At 31.6% G+C, this 18,981-nt stretch overlaps 1 protein-coding gene across 1 annotated transcript in view; it reads left to right on the top strand.

Annotated features, from left to right (window-relative positions):
• LOC129227778 (thioredoxin domain-containing protein 11-like) overlaps window positions 1-8,409 on the top strand; it is a 28,030-nt gene extending 19,621 nt beyond the window's left edge. Inside the window, exons 10-13 of the mRNA XM_054862386.1 lie at window positions 54-211; window positions 1,636-1,748; window positions 1,839-1,919; window positions 7,172-8,409. Of these exons, the coding sequence (XP_054718361.1) occupies window positions 54-211; window positions 1,636-1,748; window positions 1,839-1,919; window positions 7,172-7,676 (857 nt within the window). The 3' untranslated portion in view covers window positions 7,677-8,409. The remainder of the gene's footprint in view (window positions 1-53; window positions 212-1,635; window positions 1,749-1,838; window positions 1,920-7,171) is intronic.
• The last annotated feature ends 10,572 nt before the right edge of the window (window positions 8,410-18,981 follow it).

Here is an 18,981-nt window from a genome sequence, read left to right as displayed (position 1 = left end):
AGTCTGTTTCATGTCATACATACTTCATTTTATTAGTATTGTTATCATTTCAGTGGAATTCATAAAAAATTACACGGCTGGAAGTCTTGGTCGTCATTTCCGAACTCCCATACGAAAATTGGATGGTTGTAAAAGTAACGAAAATGCAGATATTTGTGTTGAAGAAATCTCCGGTGCCACATTTTCTGAAATTGTCTTAGATGAAACTAAAGTAATGAAATTTTTGTTGTTGATATAAAATTTTATATTTATTTAAACGTTATCCAGCGTTGGCGTAGGAAATATTAGCGAACGTTCGGAATTTTTGGGTAGAGATTAAAGCAGTTACCGTACGGACAGTAATAGCATACGTTGCTAGGGTTCGTTACGATGCATTTGAATGATGACGTCATGATTAATGTATGCTATTTTACGTATGGGCAGAGACTAGACCTCTTGGTGTAAATTTTTATTTTAAAATCCCACCTAAAGTAACAATTGAAAAACAAAATCTTTTTCAGTTTTAAAATGTAATATGCTCTTTGCTTAGTTATGGATTACAAAAAAAGAAATGAAAAATAAAAAAAGCAGACTCTCAAATTGATGTAAATTAAAGAAATCAACTTCTTATTTTGTAATGTAAGCAAGATTTCAATGTTTCCTGCAGATACTATATTGTTTTAGCTTTTTAAGAATGCATAAAAATGTAAATTTTAATCGACCCAGGTTCTTCAACAACATTCACATATATTACGATAATAATAACATATCTCTATTATTACAATATTAATATTTCGTTCTTAATTTTGACTGGTTTTCATGAAAAATATAAACAAAAAATGGTTACACGTTTTCCCTATCGTTTTTGTGCCAACTTCAAAAATTATGTTTAAAAGTATTATTGAAAAGTAGTATCGTAGTTCAAAGAATAAAATCATTTTTTACTTTTTAGAGCAATTTCCAACTGCAGTTTTGAAGTCGATTCTTTTTTTTTTTTTTCAAAAATACTGTTAAGAGTTCATGATACAACTTCAAACTTTCTTTAAATGACGACACAGTTCTTGAGAAAAGCACAGGAGATTAATTTACAGCTATGTACAGGAAATGTAGTTGCAACTGCTAAATCAACCATAGCAATTAGGCAAATGTCAATTGACATCGCAAACTCAACGGTTACACACGTATTTACATTCAAATATGCGAAAACACAGTGCGAAGGAACAATAACAGAGCTAACGGCGCAGACAGTTTAAAAAACAAAGCTAAAACTTTATCATGCGTGTAGGCTATTTATAAATCCTAGAGAAGTTTGGACAAAATTTTAAATGTTTCTTGATGTTTTCTTTTTATTCCATTCACAAATGTTATCCGTGAACCATATACTTCAGTCGAATGTTAGGGGGGTGTATGTACATCGCAAGAAACTATTTACAAGTTACGTTACTAAGATAATTTTAGATGAAAAATAATGGAATAAATGCCAAATGTAGCTAAATTACAACAAATTAATCATAAAAATAATTACTATTTACAGAATTTGTAACAATACTTTATTATAGATTTCTTATTTTATTTACAATGCTAAAATAAAAAAAATGTTTTGCTGAAAAAAATGGCTGGGTTTAGAGTTCTAAGTGTGCTTTAATATTGTTTTAGGATGTTGTCTTGATGTATTATGCTCCTTGGTGTGGACCATGTAGCTCAATTGCTCATGTATTTCTAAGTGTTGCAGATTATTTTTCCAATATTAGTGACATAAAGTTTGCAAGGTAATTCAGTGGCATCATAATGTATGCATGTTTTTGATGATATTAATGTTATGACTTGAACAATTAATATGTTTCCTTTTTTTTTTTCAGAATTAATGGTGATGAAAATGATTTACCTTGGGAGTATACAGTTGAAAAGTATCCAGCTATTATTTTCTTCCCTGCAAAAAGGTATACATTGACAATAGTTTTTGATTGTGAATTCATTTGAACACAATTGCTTTTTAGTACAGTGAAACCTGTGTAAGTTGACCACTCGCGGTGCAGTACTTTGGCGGTCAACTTAGACAGGTGGTCAACTTATAAAGGGGGCTAATGTTTTCTTTTTTGTCATTTCTTGCACCATGTACTCATTTTTTTTGAGGAATTCATCCTTACTCTTTCTGTTCAACTCCACTTTCATAGTTTAACATTATTGAAAGTGAAACAATAATTAAAAATACTATTCAAATACTTTTGTTATTTTTCCCTTGTTTTTAACTATATTAGACACTGTAGTTTTAGAAATTCCAAATATGCCAGCTAATTTTCTCTGGCTTTCTCCATTTCCAATTATTTTTAATATTTCATACTTTTTATTAATCTCAAGTTCCACTAACCTTCTTTTTGAAACCTTTTTATGTAAAACTTATGGCACAAACAGCAACAAGCTCGACTCTCCCAGTTCATAAAAGCAAAATTAAAATGTCCTATCTCTTAATCCCTTGCATCAGAAACATGTAATTTTACTCATTACTCATTAGCAGGTCCAGATCTGCGTACCCGCAGTGCGAGGGGCCTGCGTCCTTAAAGGGGTTAACGGCACTAGAAATTAAAAAAATAGAAAAAAAAACTAGCATGAAGGCTTATTTGCTTTACAAATAGACACTGCTGGTTGCTAGGGAGGGGCCCTATATATTTTGTTGCAGGGGGGCCCAAAATGTATAGATTCGGGCCTGCTCTTTTTAGCACAATTCCTGTGTTGTCACAACATATTGCAAATGAAAGAAAAGACTTTGAACTTTTCTACTGACACCTATTTTCATTGAACAGAGTACAAAAAGCTATCTCAAATAGAACAATAAATGAAAAACAAGTTTGGAGAGTAAAGAGCAGCATAAGCTTTATGCTGCTGTTTCGTTAGTAAAATGCTAGTATGTCATCAAAGCATTAAAAAATTCTTTGAAAGCTATTAAAAATTTTTATTATTATTATAAATAAATAACTAATAAAATAAAATAAAATGCTGAAGAAAGTTTAAAAAAATAAACCAAGTGGTCAACTTACAAAGGGTTTTTTACAATACTCCAAACCAAAGAGGTGTATATTAGTGGTCAAGATAGACAGGTGGTCAACATAGAAAAGTGGTCAAGTTACAGAGGTTTTCCTTCATTATACAAGATAGGACTGATTCTGTTCCTGACAAAAGCGGTCAACATAGACAGTTGGTCAACTTACAAGGGTGGTCAACTTTGCAGATTTTACTGTATTTCCAATTTCGCAAGGAGTCAATACATAACTGTATGATAAATATTCCTTTAAAATATAGTAATTTTTCAAATACATCCTCTTTTTTATGTGTCATTTATGTGGCTATTTTCAGTGGTCCTGACCATAGGTAGTAATAGAGGATAATGTCACTTCACTTACAATACAATAAAATTTTTTATAGAAATGCATTGAATTGTGATTAAACAATTTTTGCAGCAAAAAATGAAGTGATATTTTTGAAATTAAATAAATAATATAAATGTTGTGAAATTATATAAGTGTTAATGACTAAGGCTTGTAGAATCACTGACTGTACTTAAGAGAAATGTTGCTTGCAAAGAATATTCTGGTTTTAATAAAATTTTAATTACAGTCAAACTTTGAAAATTTAAATTCATTGGAAATCATATAGAACATATTAACCAAAGTTGAAAATAAAATTACTTATAATGTAGATGTTGTAAATAACTTCTCAGAAGCATACAAAAGTTAGAATTAATAAAAGTTCATTGCTCATCACAATAATTTGAAATTTATTAATCCAGGGTTTTTGAGGCAATAATTTTGCATTTGTCTGAGTTTATAAAGGCTTTAAAATTAGTATATTAACACAGTTAAGTTTTGTATCTACACTAATATTATAAAAAGAGAGAGCGGATTTTTGTGTGTTTATACGTTCGAGGTAATCTCCGGAACTGTTGCACCTATTTGAAAAATTCTTTCAATATATGAAAGGTGCATTCTTACTGAGTGACATAGGCTATAAGTAATGCATAAAAGTATTTGCACTATATTTTAAAACCAATAGTTTGTCTTCGCTACCAGTTTATGAGTCGTACTCTTTTATTCTTATACACGTAAGGACAACCACCGATTGTCTGCATTTGCAGCGATAAAGTAATTTAAGATTCTCCTTGAACTAAATGCGGAGAGATGGAAACATGTGAACGAAAAAACAATCACAGCATAAGAATCACTAAAACCTTTACATGTGTTTGAGGCCACAGAGGATATGGTGTATAGCATTCTATTAGCCTTTGACATTGCAAACCATTTAGTGTCAAAGAATGTGTATACTTCTAATTTTATTTAAATGAATAATGACTGAAATTCACTTCGGACCAATTAATCCTTAAATTCAAGTAGTGCAGATAGACGATAATAACCCGTGTTTCTAAAAGTTGTAATTTTGCATGCCTTTCAGGTATTCTTTTAAGAATTTTATTCATACTAAAATCGAAATGAGAAACATCTGCTAATAGTTGCACTTAAGTACATTAAGTTTAGAAAATTATCAACTCGAAGAGTAATTGTGCATAAATATTGTACATTCAAAGTTATGAGTTCAAACAATAACGAAGCATTCGTTAGGAAGGAAATTGAATAAGAAAAGGAAAATACATATGAAAATTATTTGGAGAAATATTCTTCATAATGACCGCATTCAAGCACTTAAAACGATATAGTTAAAATATATAGGTCACAAACATCCTATCAGAAAGAAATTGCCATGGAAAAAAAAATGAAGCCATGTGAAGTAGAGGCCAAAGAAAACGAGTACAAGAGGTTCACTAAGTAAACTACAAATCACTATGAAATAATATGCTTCAGACTTAGAATGTTGTTCTTTCATCACCTGCAGTAAATCAGTTGGTTCATATTCCTTGCATCCTTACGGTCCTTGCATATTTCCTTTTCCAGTTTAAGTAATTACAACTCCCAATGAAACGTTCTTATGAATGTTACATAAAGAGTCATAATAGTCTTAATAAGTCAGGATTTAAAGTTCAGCCAACAGTGCAGCATTGCTAGTAACAAAGCCAATATGTTACTAGCAATAACGCTTAATAAAGATGCTTGGGTTTATCAATAGATCTATTTCAAACAAATCTAAAGAAGTTCTGCCCTTATATAGAAGTTTTGTAAGACCTCATTTGGAATAAGCTGTTCAGTTTTGGTTTCCTTATCTTAAGAAAGACGTTGTCGTGTCTGATGACTTGCAGAGTGCGAAAGGTTTAGATGTCTCCAAAAGTCTTGATAACAAGATCTGCTAATTCTGGAGCCCGATGGCTGTACAGGATTTCAATTGGTGGTGCTCCAAGTTGGAGAAGGGCGCGAATAATGGCCTGACAATTAAAAACATGATCCGGGGTGAGTTGTAATTGAGGACAGTGCTTGCAGATGGGATGGAAGAAAGACATTAATGTATTGGAAAGTGTTCAAAGGCAGACTACAAGGCTAATAAATGGACTTTCTCACTTAGACTATGATTCCAGGCTTAGAAGGCTAAAAATGTACAGCTTGAGCAAAGAAGAGACCGAGGGGACATGATTCAGTTGTTTAAATTTATTAAAATGAAAGATGTTACAGGGCTGAAGTTTAGCACTGAAAACAGGGCAAGGGGTCATTGTTTTAAGCTATTTAAATCTCAGGCTAACATGGATGTTAGGAAAAATTATTATCATAGCAGGGTAGTGGAACCTTGGAGTAGCTTACCGGAAGAGGTGGTAATGAGCAAGGGAGTAGATAGTTTTAAGAGGGCCATTGATCTTCACTGGGGATTGTAATTTGACTAGGAACCAGTCTAGCTGGGCCCAGAGCCTGTTGCTGGTCGTCACTTTTGTATTTGTATTTAAGATAGATCGCTTTTTAACCAGAACAAGGTCGAGACAGGCCGCTAGTTAGTAGAAATTTGTAAAGAAGATGAGTAGAATGATGTTTAACTTGGTCATCACATTAATGTTCTAATAAAATTAATGGGCAAATGTTTTATCCTTGTTGTGCACTTTGCTTAGGTCTCATTTTCTCTTTTTTTAACGCACAGTTAGTCAAGACCAAATGTCTGCGTTTGAGTATTAATAGATGATGTCTACATATCTTGTGTTTCAACTACTTAGACAGGAATCTAATCTCGGTAATTCTAGCTGAAAGGTGCAAATTTCGCTTAGTTTAAATAAAATAAAATATTTTTTAAAACCATACAATAAATGAAATGTTTTATAATTTATGAGTTGGAGTTCAGTTTTTCAGATTTGAAGAAATTATTTTTTCTTTTATTACTTAAAACCATGCATTATTTAGTTCATACATACAGTCGGACCCCGATTTAACGAATTCATCCGAACCGAAACTTTTATACATTAAATCGGGGCGATTCGTAATATCGTGGTGAGAAAAAAAAACTTACTTTATCTGAAAGCCCTAATAAGCAACTGCACAAAAATATCCATAGTTAGAATATGTGCACTTTTTATTCTGCATTCAGCGACTTATTACACAGTAGTTAATTTGAAATTTTTTTGCCCTGAGTAATAGATTTTGCCTATTTTCTTGATACTACTTAACTCGAAATAGTTCTCTTTCGACTTTATAGAGAGAAAAAAATACTGTGTCATTTACAGCCTTCTGCATGAGATATGTTTTTAGTTTCCATTCCATGCAGAGCATTAGAAAAAGGAACAGTTTTAATGAAAGTTTCATTATTGCTTTCTGCATCAGAATCGCTAGTTCTGAGTTCTTTCTTTTTCTTGCCCTCTCACCCATCAAGCATTGGTGATTCCAAGAAAAGTCTTTTTCTGCTTCGGACAAGACGGATATATGTTTGGAAAACAATGCAATATTACGTAACTCAAATCAATGAAAACAAAAAAAAAATCGGCAGTTAAATTAATTCGTTAATTCAAGGTTTATTATTCGGTAAATCGGGGTTTTTGCCTTCAATTGAGTCAGAAAAAAAGAAAAATTTGCTAAATCGCAAAATTCGTTAAACAGAGGCTCGTTAAATTGAGCTCCGATTCCATTATCAAAATTCTCATGCATGTTAAGATTAACTAACTTAAAATTTAGTTTGATAAGTTTTCAAATATTAGCCTTTGATCTTATTCACTGCAATATTTTTAGCTCTTTTTTGTAATGTATATTTTTTAATGGGAAACGTGCAAATATATTTTCAGGAAAAGTGAAAGCATTGAGTTTCCCTCCAACTTGATGATAACTGTGACAAGTTTAATGCATTTTGTTTTGGTCCATGCCCAAAGTAAGGTACGCTGGCTGGCTGCAATGGAAATGTGCAACAGAGAATGCGTAGCACATAATCTCATCATGTCTTCCAAAGAAATGAGAAGATTATATCGCGAATATCGTGTCTTGTTAAATAACTTCCATTTTGCAGAGCAAATTGTTTATGGACCTAAGAAATTCAGAACTTCTCTTTCGAAAAATAGAACTGTTAAAGAGCCAAGCTTAAATTATTTAAAAAATGTATACTTGAAAGATGTTATTGAAAGAATCCATGAAAAAAGGACGCAAATTAATAAAGCTTTACAACTGCTTGTAATTTTGAGAAAAAAGAGAGATGCTTACCTCCTGAATGAATCGGTCGACAAGAAAAATGGAATTCGAGGAAAAAAAATTAAGCATGTGGAGGTCAGGTCAAGAAAGGTGAAGGATGAACTATGATAAAACAACTATTTAATAAATACTAGGTTCTTTGAATTAATCGAGTCTGATAATGAAACCTTGCATACATTTTAAAATGAATTTTAAAGCTTTACCACTGACTAAGCTTACGTTCGACGAGCACGACCGGTAGCGCCCGGTTAGTTAATCACGTGACAGCTAATGATCACGTGCTCCAATCAACCAATCAACAGCTTAGAATGGTAACCGGAGCGGTAACCGGTTGATGATAGAACGCTGCGGTTAGTAACCGGTTACTTACCAGTCGACCGGTGAGGTTCGTCGAACGCAAGGTAAAGTACTTTGCTATTAAATTGATTTATGCCAACGTTTAATTCTTACCTCATGAACCTAAACAATAACAATTAAAATGCACTTAAACTGCAAATTTGACGATTCTTTTAATGACTGGAATGCTCCGCACCCTGCCACTCACCAACCCCCAAAGATTGCTTCCCAACCTTATTTGGTTCACTGAGGTTTAAATTACCTGTTAAAAAGAATCAGGTTTAAATACACATTATGATTAAAACAAAATAAAAATCCTTTTCCTGCAGAAAATAGAATTTTTGTTAAAAGCTCATTAAATTAAGAAAAAAAATTAGAATCTCACTCCAACCTGAAGACAAAAAGAACTTGGTAAAAATATAGAACTTGGTGTAACAAAATTATTAAAAAAAGAAAACACTTCAAAGAGTGACCTCCCCTAGGATCCAAACTAACTTATACCCAATTTCACAGATTTAAGGCCTCTTGTACATAGCAAAATGGCCGTGTACGCTTGAAAAGTTGTTTTCAAATTGTTGTGGTCTCAAGTAATATTTTGCTCTTTAGCTCTGGGCTTGAATTGAGTTGAGCCTTAGACTTTCACTAAATTTAAAACTCTTTTATCTGCTGTTCTAATTAGTTGAGAAAATTGGAACGAGCTCAATCTGACGCAGAAAAAAAAAGCGCTTTCGAATAACACAGGATATTAAGAAGTGTGGGGAAATTATCATCCCTTCAATAGATAATACCTCGACGACCAAGCCTTGCTCGCCTTTAAAAGATAGTTTTTTTTTTGCAAAATCGTGTTTTTCTAATGTTCCAATACTTTTTTAAATATTCTTGAAAAGCAAAACGTTAAGAAATTTAAGCTGATAAACAAAAGATACCTGGACAACCAAGCTATGCTCGGTGGGTTTTTGTTTTAGCAATCACGAATTGCTTATTGTTTTAACCATGGAATGAAGTCCGCGTCCTTTGATTTCTATTTTTTTATGCTTATAATGCAGGCATCCATGTGCGTCGTAAATAAACCACCTTCTCAACTTTACAGAATCTTTTTTAGGCGAAAACACTATTAGGCAAACTATCCAGTAAAGTTTTTTTCTAGTCAAGTGTGATTGAAATTAGCCAAAAAAAGCTAATATCAACGAAGCCTGGCAACACTGAGGAGGTTTGAAATTTTAAAGATAGACCATAGACTAATAATTAGAGTAGACCGAGCTTGCTGATGAAAAAATTGGTTCATGGATACATCATGTGACTGGTGGGAGTCTTGGCGAAAACTTTGGCAGCATGGTTGCTAGATGGCAACATTATCTATAGTTTGGCACTCAACATGTATTTTAAGACGTAATGTGTTTTCATTATACTTTTTTTCCAGGTGCAGAGATTGAACTGTTTTTCTTTTAGTTATGCATTATTTTGACATTAGTAATTAGTTTTTGATCACAGTTTTCAGTAACTTTTATTTTATTTGGAACTACTGCGTCAGCGTTGGCGTGAACACTTTGCATTAACGCAAAAATGTACTAATCGGTATCTTAAATTGAAATTGTAGGTAAAAATCTTACCGTTTGCCGATTCTTTTTGGGCGCTTGCATCTTTAATTGCTTAGAGAGTTATTCAAATTGACTAAAGAAAATGCACAATACTATCTAAAAAAAAACTCACTATATTAACAAAATATTTACAACTTGGAATAACAAATTTACAAACCGGACTCCATAAAAGATCATTCTTCCGTGCTCCATCAATTCTATTTATTTTATTTCTCACGGTGTTTGCTTGGATATCCACCAGTCACATGATTTAGTTTATGAGCAGCAAAAGGGTTGCCATAGCTCGGTCTATTCTTATTATTAGTCTATGAGAGATAGACTAATGTTCATTGTTATAGTTGCGGATTGTCCCTCTTATATATCAATTCATAGTTTTTTCAGGGCTTAACTTAAGCAAATTTTACATTAAAAAACTTTTTTTTGTGTGAAAAATTGCATTTTTACAGAAAAAACACCAATGTAGATGAATTTAAAATACAAAACTACAGCTAGATACAAAATTTCATCCAAATTGTTAGAGATACGAAATATGTATAAATAAATACAGATCCCCGCCCACAAGAATTGCTTGTTTAAGTATTCTAAATTTCAGCTATTGTAGTTTTCAAGCTATTGTAGTATTGTAGGGAATCATTTAATAATGTTGTAATGTGTGCAAGGTTTCTGAATCTTGTTTCAAACATAACTGTGTGACTGCTTCAGCCGTCCCATATACCATACATGCAGTTTGATATTTGTGCAATATGTACTTGGAATAAGAGCTGACTGTACAGTACAGTACAGTACAGTGCTATGTAGTTACAGAGACTGCATTTGAAATTTTATTTCAGATTTACTTAGTAAAATTTAAATTTATGTATGCAAAGGGTTTTTGCAATAGTTATTTAAAATTAGTAGATGCTATAGCATTTCAGTATGGAAAAAATAATCAAAAATAAACCGGCAAGAACCATTGTGTAAGCCAATCATAATAGATCAAAACTTTTTTCCTTTTAGAATGGCCCTTGTATGTAGAATTATATTTTTGTTTTAATAAATTGGGGTTCTTCAAAAAATCATTTGTTTGTAATTAGTCCATTTTATTTAACATTGAGGAACAAAAACCATCTCAAATTGATAATGATGATGGAAAATTTTTGGTTTACCATTTTTGATATAGATATTTGTCTAAGTCATTATTCAAGTACACAATTTGTAGTATTCAAAGAACATATTTTCTTATTTTTAAAACCAGATTAGATCCTACAAATGGATCTTTCAATGCTGTCTAATTTTACCGTTTAAAAATTTCATGGGTAACAAATGTAGCAAAATTTTGCATATTTTTGCTGATGAATATTTTTATTTAATGATTTAAAAAAAAAATTATCTATTAAATTTCTGGAAAAAATATTTAAACTTATTATATGCCTGCTCTGTAACTGCATCACTAAACAAGTGCATTTTATATTCTGTGATATAGTACTTGTAAAATGTTTGTTAATTTTGTTTTAATTATTTTCTAATCTTTTTAAATTATTAACAATCTCTCAAAATGTTCTATAAGAAAATCAGTGATCAAAAATCAGTCTTATAACACATTTATCAAATAAGAAAAATGTGGACAACTTGTTGAGTGCCAAAAGAAGCAAGTTAAATATTATGCTATGTTTCTTTCTTTGTGTGGTTATTTTGGCATTTTAGGTATATTAACATTAATAGCTTTTAACTTTAGTGATCAGTGGCGGCTCGTGGGAGGGGCCAGAGGGGGCCCGGGCCCCTTCACTTTTTTCAGAAAACAATAATTTATAATTTTTATTTATTTTTCTTTTCTTTTTTTGTGCGTATGTGCTTGAATTTAAAAAAAAAAAAGGATTGTATCGTATCATCCTGCATATAATCCGCAGTTTATCTGTTAAAAAGTGTAAAATTAATGAGGTGTGGATTATACGTTGTCGCGGTTTATCTGCGTGTGTGTGTGTGCGTTTTTCCCCCTCAACACCAATGCGTTGAACTTCCTGAATTTACAGCAGGATTCGCAGAGACCGTTACCCTACCTGTATGCTGTTTATTTTACATAGCTTGAATGTTCTTAAGCGATTCAGGCTATGTAAAATAAACAACAGAAAAGGAAGAAGCCGTCATTTGCAAAAGATTAGACCGTTTGCTCCTTTCTTGACTCTTTGCCTTCAAGTAATTAGCTTACTAAAACGACTATTTAGAGAAGCAATCATTATTTTTTAGATTATTTTCATATTAGTTTTGAATATACCTTGAAAGTTATTACTTCTTCACGTTTTTAGTTTAGTTGCAAAAATTAATTTAATTTTATTAATTTGACAAAAAACAAGTTTAAATATTAAAAAAAAATATATTTTTTTTTAAAAAAAACCAAGGGGAGGGGGAGGGGGGGCGAGGCGAGTGCACCCACATCTGGCCCTCTCACTTTTACAAGGCACGAGCCGCCACTGTTAGTGATGCTTAATTTATTAAAAATCTGGCATGTTATTGGAATGTTTCTGATTCTTGCCTTAACAACTAACAGATACATAAGATACTACTATATACTATAGATAGATGACTACTATACTATATAGTAGTCATCTATAGATGATTAATGAAAATCTTTTAGCGTCTAGAATTATTCAAAGGTTATAAAATTTCGGTAGTACAACACATTGGAATTGAAAGTGAAAATTTTCTTATATATCAAGTTAAATATCAAATTAAAAAATGCCTTCAGTAATTTTTTACAAATGTTGTATACTTTAGCAAAATGGAAATTTATTTAGTGATTTTAGAGAACATTGAAATTTTGATATCATATCAGTGAAGAACTTTTTAGTGGATGAACATGTTGAGTGATATTTTTTGAAGAATAGAGATTCTAGGCCAGGTGAAGTGTACACACATTTAACCAGAAAGATACTCATTGAATCCAGTCTGTCGTTAAATCTGAACACAGGGAATGTGGTATGATGTAGGAGTAGGCTTGCCAGATTTTTGAAATGTCCAACCAGGATACCCCCCCCCCCCCCCCGTCGCGAGTATTCAAAATAAACCAGGGGGTGATAGTGAACTCAAATAAAATTTTCTGAAGACTGAAATTTTCAGAAACTATGAGGAACTCGACCCCTCCCCCCCCCTTGTGAAAAGTTTTGCAACATGCAAACAGAAATTATTGAAAAGAAACATTTAAAAAGTTTTCTTTAAAAAAAAAATCAGCTTTAAAATATGTTGTCAGTCAAAATATTTGGAATTTTCGAATCATAAACGCCCCTGAAGGGAACACACCCCTGGCTGGTTTTTAGCATGTTTTACAGGGTAGTTCATTCTCAATGCTATGAATTAATACTAATTATGAGCCGAAAACAGGGGTAATAATAAATGACACAAGCAGATAAATTTAAACATTTTATATTTTGCATGTTAATATTTATTAGTTACTTTAGTAAGAAGAAATACTTTGAATGAGGAATAAAAACTTGAACAATATTTACATGATTTTTTATTCGCTAAGACTTTTTTTGAAAAGTCTTTTTTGGTTTTAATGCTGTTGTAAAAATCCTCACAAGCTGATTCGATAGTAATTTTATAAGTCTATGTTTAAAATGACAAAGTAATTATCCAAAATAATCCTTCTCAGTTAATATTTTTTAGATTTTTTCGGTCATCTAGTCAAAATTTATCTTTTTCCGGGACCTGAAGTAAACCGACCAGGACACCGGGATTTTGCCTGAAAACCGGGACGTCTGGCAAGTCTATGTAGGAGTGTGATAATTTATTGCAGGGAAAATCCCAAATGGAGGTTTTAAGTACCTAGACTTTTAAGGCCTCAAAGAAGAAGAATGAAATTAAAAGAGCCTTTAAGGTTTTCCAGGTCACGTATGCACCCTGAAGCCAATTTTCTGAGATTTATTTATTTCTTGTATTACATGTTCTTCCACTAAGCTCTTTAATTATGTATATATTATTTATTTATGGATGGGGGAGTATATGTTTCTCAGTATGTATTATAAACGTTTTAAGTAAATATAATGTATTTAAAGTTACATTATTAAGTATAATGTACTTAAAGTTTTACTGTAATGAACATTTTAAGTACATTATATTATATGTTATTGCAGTGGAACTCATTTAAGTTTTTAAAGATGAAATCATCTGTGGTAGTCTTATAGAATGTACTATAAAGTTGCGAAAATGATCGGAAATTCTTTTGCTAACATAATGAATGAACAACACAAGGAAAACATGATTTATCAATAAATAATAGAAACAACTTTAATTTTAAAAAAATGAAAATGTTAAATTAAAGGGTTACAGTACCTCAAAAATGATGAAACGATCAAAAAAATTTTTATCGCTTATTTCAAAACTAAAAACTATTCTGAACACAGGGGAAAAGTTTCAATGCTTTAGTTCAAATATTTAAAACGTTATGTGTGGTTTTAGGCCATGCTTCCTATGTGTGCTAATGCAAAAGAAAAACTTTAAATTGCTTTTTCTCAATGATGGTTTTTTTTGGGTTTCATGTCATTAGAATCCCTAAGGATTTTTTTCTATTAAAGAAACAGCTTTAAAGTAATACTTTTTGCAATTGGGACAACATATTTGATAGAACTGTGCATTGGATAAGCATTTTATAAATTACTCTTGTTTAGAGCATGTTAAACCTTTGAAAACCAAATTTAAGAAAAAAAAATTTTTGATTTTTTACGTAATTTATTAGAACATTTTCTAATAAACTCATAAGCAAATGAATGCACATAATTTTAGAGATGATTATAGTGATCGTTTAGCAAAAAAATTTTTTTTATTAGTGCAAAAATAAAAAAGCCTTAGGGATTTTAAAAAATTGAAATTTTTCTGAATTTTTAAAAAAAGTAGGCAATATTTTTAAATTTTGAAAATAAATTATTGATTAAGAAATAAGTATGCATGGTATGGTTTCAAAAAATATAAAATTTACTTAAATTTAAAAAAAAAAATGTTTGAAAGGTACTGTGACCCCTTAAAAGCAAATTATATTTTCCTTCAGAATCCATTTTAGAAAAACTGACAGTATATGAATGGAAAAGTGCAAAAATGAATTGTAGATAAATGATCCTTGAAAAGCTTTGAAGAATCCTAAGTTTTATGTTTAAGAATGTATATGTATAAAAATTTCTTCAGAATTGGGATGTGAATGGCGTTAATAGCAAAACATTATGGGTTCCACTGTAGTTGATTTACTATGAATTACATAAATATTTATTGTTTAAGGTTGTAATAAATTACTTTGTTACTTTCGTTATTAAAATTGCGGTTTTTAATTTAATTTATATATATATTTTTCAAATTCAGATATGCTACATGACATTTATTGAGTGAAAAATAGACTTATTTACAGTATATATATATTTACTTTTGTGTATTATTTATTTCCATTGTTTTATGTGTAAATATACATGTTAGTGCTCCAGAAACATTTTTACTTCAAAAAATACATTTCATTCTTGAATTCTTAAGTATCTTGTTTCAAATCATATTTCACTATAAGTAAAATTGCTCAATTCATTAAAATTTTACTTATTTTGAAATGTGTTATCACAAACAAAAAGTTTTAAGTTGTCAATCATAAAAAGTATTGTGAGATCTAGTCTTATTTTTCTCGGTACAACTACTTAAAGAAAAATACTGTTTTCTTTGCCTAAGTGTGCCTTTGTTGATGAAATAAAATATTTGCTTCATTTTGTGTCTTTTTGTATTAAAGTATTGATAACACTGTGTGTCAAATAAAAAACTTTAAAATGCTTTTGACATTTCGTCCCCAGATTCTTATGTAAAATGACCCCCTGAATATGATATAGCATTTTTTTTTTTTGGAAGTGAAAGGAGCTTTATATTAACTGCTAACATAGTTTTGGTGGGCAAGAGAGGTTCAAAGTTCAAGATCATGGACACCGATAGCAAAAAAGGGGACTTGGGGGGGGGGTATAACCCCTCAAAATATTAGAAAAATCACGAAAAATGATCTTTTTATTCTGCTTTTTTAAAAAAGATGCAAGTAAAAAAAATTTTGGTGCAGAATGAGAGTATAAATAAGGCTTGCTTCTATGACTGCGATGTAAAAAAAATTAAAAAAACTATCATGTGAATTTTCAGTAAGTTACCGCCCTATAGCCAAGGCTATAAGGCAGAAATACACCACCAGCTCAGTCATTCCAGCCGAGGACTGCTGTAACTTACTGAAAATACCATGCCTTGCCTTCATTCTTCGGGTTGAACCGAACCATTGTTTCGGTCACTCGTCTGGTCAGTGCTGATTCAAATATTAGCTACAAGTTCGTTTGGTACTCTTGGCTTCCTTAAGAGGTTTTCCCACCTTCAGCTCAGTCACTTCCTATGCCAGACTAATGAGTTCTAATGAGCACGAAATCACAGTCCTCGGCTGGAATGACTGAGCTGGTGGTGTATTTCATGTAAATGTTGCACGTTGCATACGAGTTGAACGGCAGGTCTTCATTCAAAAAGACATCCTTCTATAAAATAACCCCTTGTTTCCAAATACGACAACCTATCCCCCATCACGCCTCCTTTTTACAATTCCCCCCTTCCCCTCCGATTCAGAGCCATTTTTTTTATTTGGAGGGGGAAAAGAGCATTACAATAAACGTAAACATTATTCTGAATGACTAGAGATGTGCAAAGCTCAAAATCTTGTACATATGTGACAAAAAGGAAAACATGGGGGGCGCCCCCCCCCCAAACACTGTGCAGCAAAAAATTCTCAAGTGCTTCTGAGGTTATTCCGGTTGATTCTTCTGCAAATTAACCCTCTGAATCCGAATATGATCTCCGTTATCCTCCTACAGGTACCGATTTTTGTAGAAAAGCACCCCCACCCCCTATTTTTAATTTGGGAGGGGACAAATTTTATGTTTTGCTACATATGCACAAGATTTTGAGCTTTGCACACCTCTAGTCATTCAGAAGAATGTTTACGGTTATTGTATTGCTCTTTTCCCCCTCCAAATTAAAAAAAAGGCTCTGAATCAGAAAAGGGGGGGGGGGTTCTAAAAAGGGGGCGTGATGGGGGGAAAGATGGTCGTATTTGGAAACAAGGGGTCATTTTACATAAGAATCAGCCAGAAGAATGCCTTTTTGAATGAAGACCTGCAATTCAACTCGTATGTAAGGTGCAATATTCACAAGACAGGTTTTTTTTTAAAAATTTTTTTGGACATGGGAGTCATGAAAGCGAGTCTTATACTCTCATTCTGCACCTAAATTTTTTTAAAAACATCTTTTAAAGGAAAAAAAAAACAATAAAAAGAAAGTTTTTCGTGATTTTTCTAATATTAAGGGGTATACTCCCCCCTCCCAAGTCCCCCCTTTTGCGATCGGTGTCCATGATCTTGAACTTTGAACTTCTCTTGCCCACCAAAACTATGTTAGCAGTTAATATAAAGCTCCTTTCACCTCCAAAAAAAAAAAAAGAAAAAATTCTTTGAAACTAAGGAAAATTAAAAAAAACTTGGGGGGTCTTTAAAAAAAAAAGGTACATATAGGGGAGAAATGGAGGTCATATTTGGATTCAGGGGGTCATTTTACATAAGAATCAGCTGACAATATGCAAGAAGCATTTTGAAGGGTTTTTTTTTGGCCGAACAGTGTAATACATAAACTACTTGATGCATAATCAGAATCCTATGACCATATTCAATTTTATTTAACTGTTTCAAAGTTTTAAAAGAGGGAAGGTCTCAGTTTATATTAAAATTTTTTAAAATACAACTACATATCAACACCTTTTGTTTCTTCATCCTTACGTGTTTCTCAGTTAACCTTGAACTTCGCTAACCTCTCTTCTGTGTGCCAACTTTCAACTATTGAAATATATTTCCAAATTCATAAACAAAACACTTTAGAAAATGTTTGGCAAAGATTTTTTTTTCTTGTGATAGATTCCAAAAGTCGTTACAGGACAAGCTTAAAACTTACAATAAAATGTTAAATAATCTGGTAACTAAATAAAGCAAGCCATTAAATAGAGGCAGTTTTTCTCCTGTTACAGTCGAAAAAGAGATTTATTTCTCACTATTAACAGCCAAACACATGCAGAACATCTGCTCTTTAGTGTCTTCATTTCAGAATTAAAAATTATATCTTAAAGTAATTAGAAAATATTTTGGCATACCATCAGAAACTTGGGGCAAGTTTCCAGCAATGTAGTCCATTGACACTTAACAATGGATTTGGAGAACCATTTTACATACCGAGCTCTAAATGATATTTAACGGCACAAATAAAAAATAAAATTAAAAAGCATTTTATTAGCGGGCAGAGTCAAGATAACATGGTCACGACACGTGTTCAAAAACGTTGGTAATACAGCCATTACAGAAATTGCATTAAAATATAAAGATTTCGCCATATAAATTAAGCAGGAAAAACTATTAACTGTTACAATAAAGTGAAACCAAACAATTTTAAAAAAACATCACAATACTCAAAGTTCAATACCAAATCCATTTTTATCTCCACTCCAGTATCGCCAAGCGACCACGTCAATGCATTAGTGAATTATTTTAAATTTTTAATGGTTTGTGTTTTTAAGGATTTCTCATAACTAAGCTTTTGTGAACTAATGACTTATTTAAACGGCAACAAAGGAAAACATCGTATTTTAACACTAGGACTGCAGAGCAAGTCGATATGACCCCAGACTGTAAACCAACAAAATATGCATAAGCACTTGATAGATTCCTAAAACATTTGATTTTTTACATAATAATCAATATTTCTCTAAATTTAAGTTGAATTATTTATATAATCAATGGAAATTAAATTAGTTTTTACAAAATCTTATTCTTCAAAATATTTATCCTTGAGCATAGTAGTTTTGTGTTACCAAAAGAGACAGACCAAATTTTAAAAAGCAATTGTAATATTAAACGAACGCGTTTTTTAAAACAACAAATCTTTAAAAATCTCTATTTTTTAAACTTAATGTGTATTAATGTACACAATTTTTCATATGAAGAGGGGATGCAATTGAAATACAATGCCACTACCAACAAAGCATTGTTTGATGTCAAGTTCTTAGGGTGCAATGTTTTTTGATAGTTGGGAGCTGAGGGGAAGGGGACAAAAGAGCCTGCAGCATAGACAGAGCTAAAAACTGATCCTTTTCAAAACTCATTTATAAAAGTAGTTAAAAAAAAAAACTTCGTAATTGGATCAGTTAAAGTTCTACTCTGCTTTGGAAAGTTATTAATGAATTTCCTAGGTACGTTTAAAATAATACATTATTTTTTTTTTACATTATTATTCACAGCATAATAAAAAGGCACCATGAATTACATAAATATTTATTGTTTAAGATTGTAATAAATTACTTTGTTACTTTTGTTATTAAAATTGCTGTTTTTAATTTAATTTATAAAAATTTTTAAATTCAGATATGCTACATGACATTTATTGACACAGCATAATAAAAAGGCACCATAAAAATCACA

The sequence above is a fragment of the Uloborus diversus genome, chromosome 8 (genome assembly GCF_026930045.1).
Source record: "Uloborus diversus isolate 005 chromosome 8, Udiv.v.3.1, whole genome shotgun sequence".
In the NCBI taxonomy this organism is placed as follows: domain Eukaryota; kingdom Metazoa; phylum Arthropoda; class Arachnida; order Araneae; family Uloboridae; genus Uloborus; species Uloborus diversus.
This window is presented reverse-complemented; position numbering and strand designations above follow the sequence as displayed.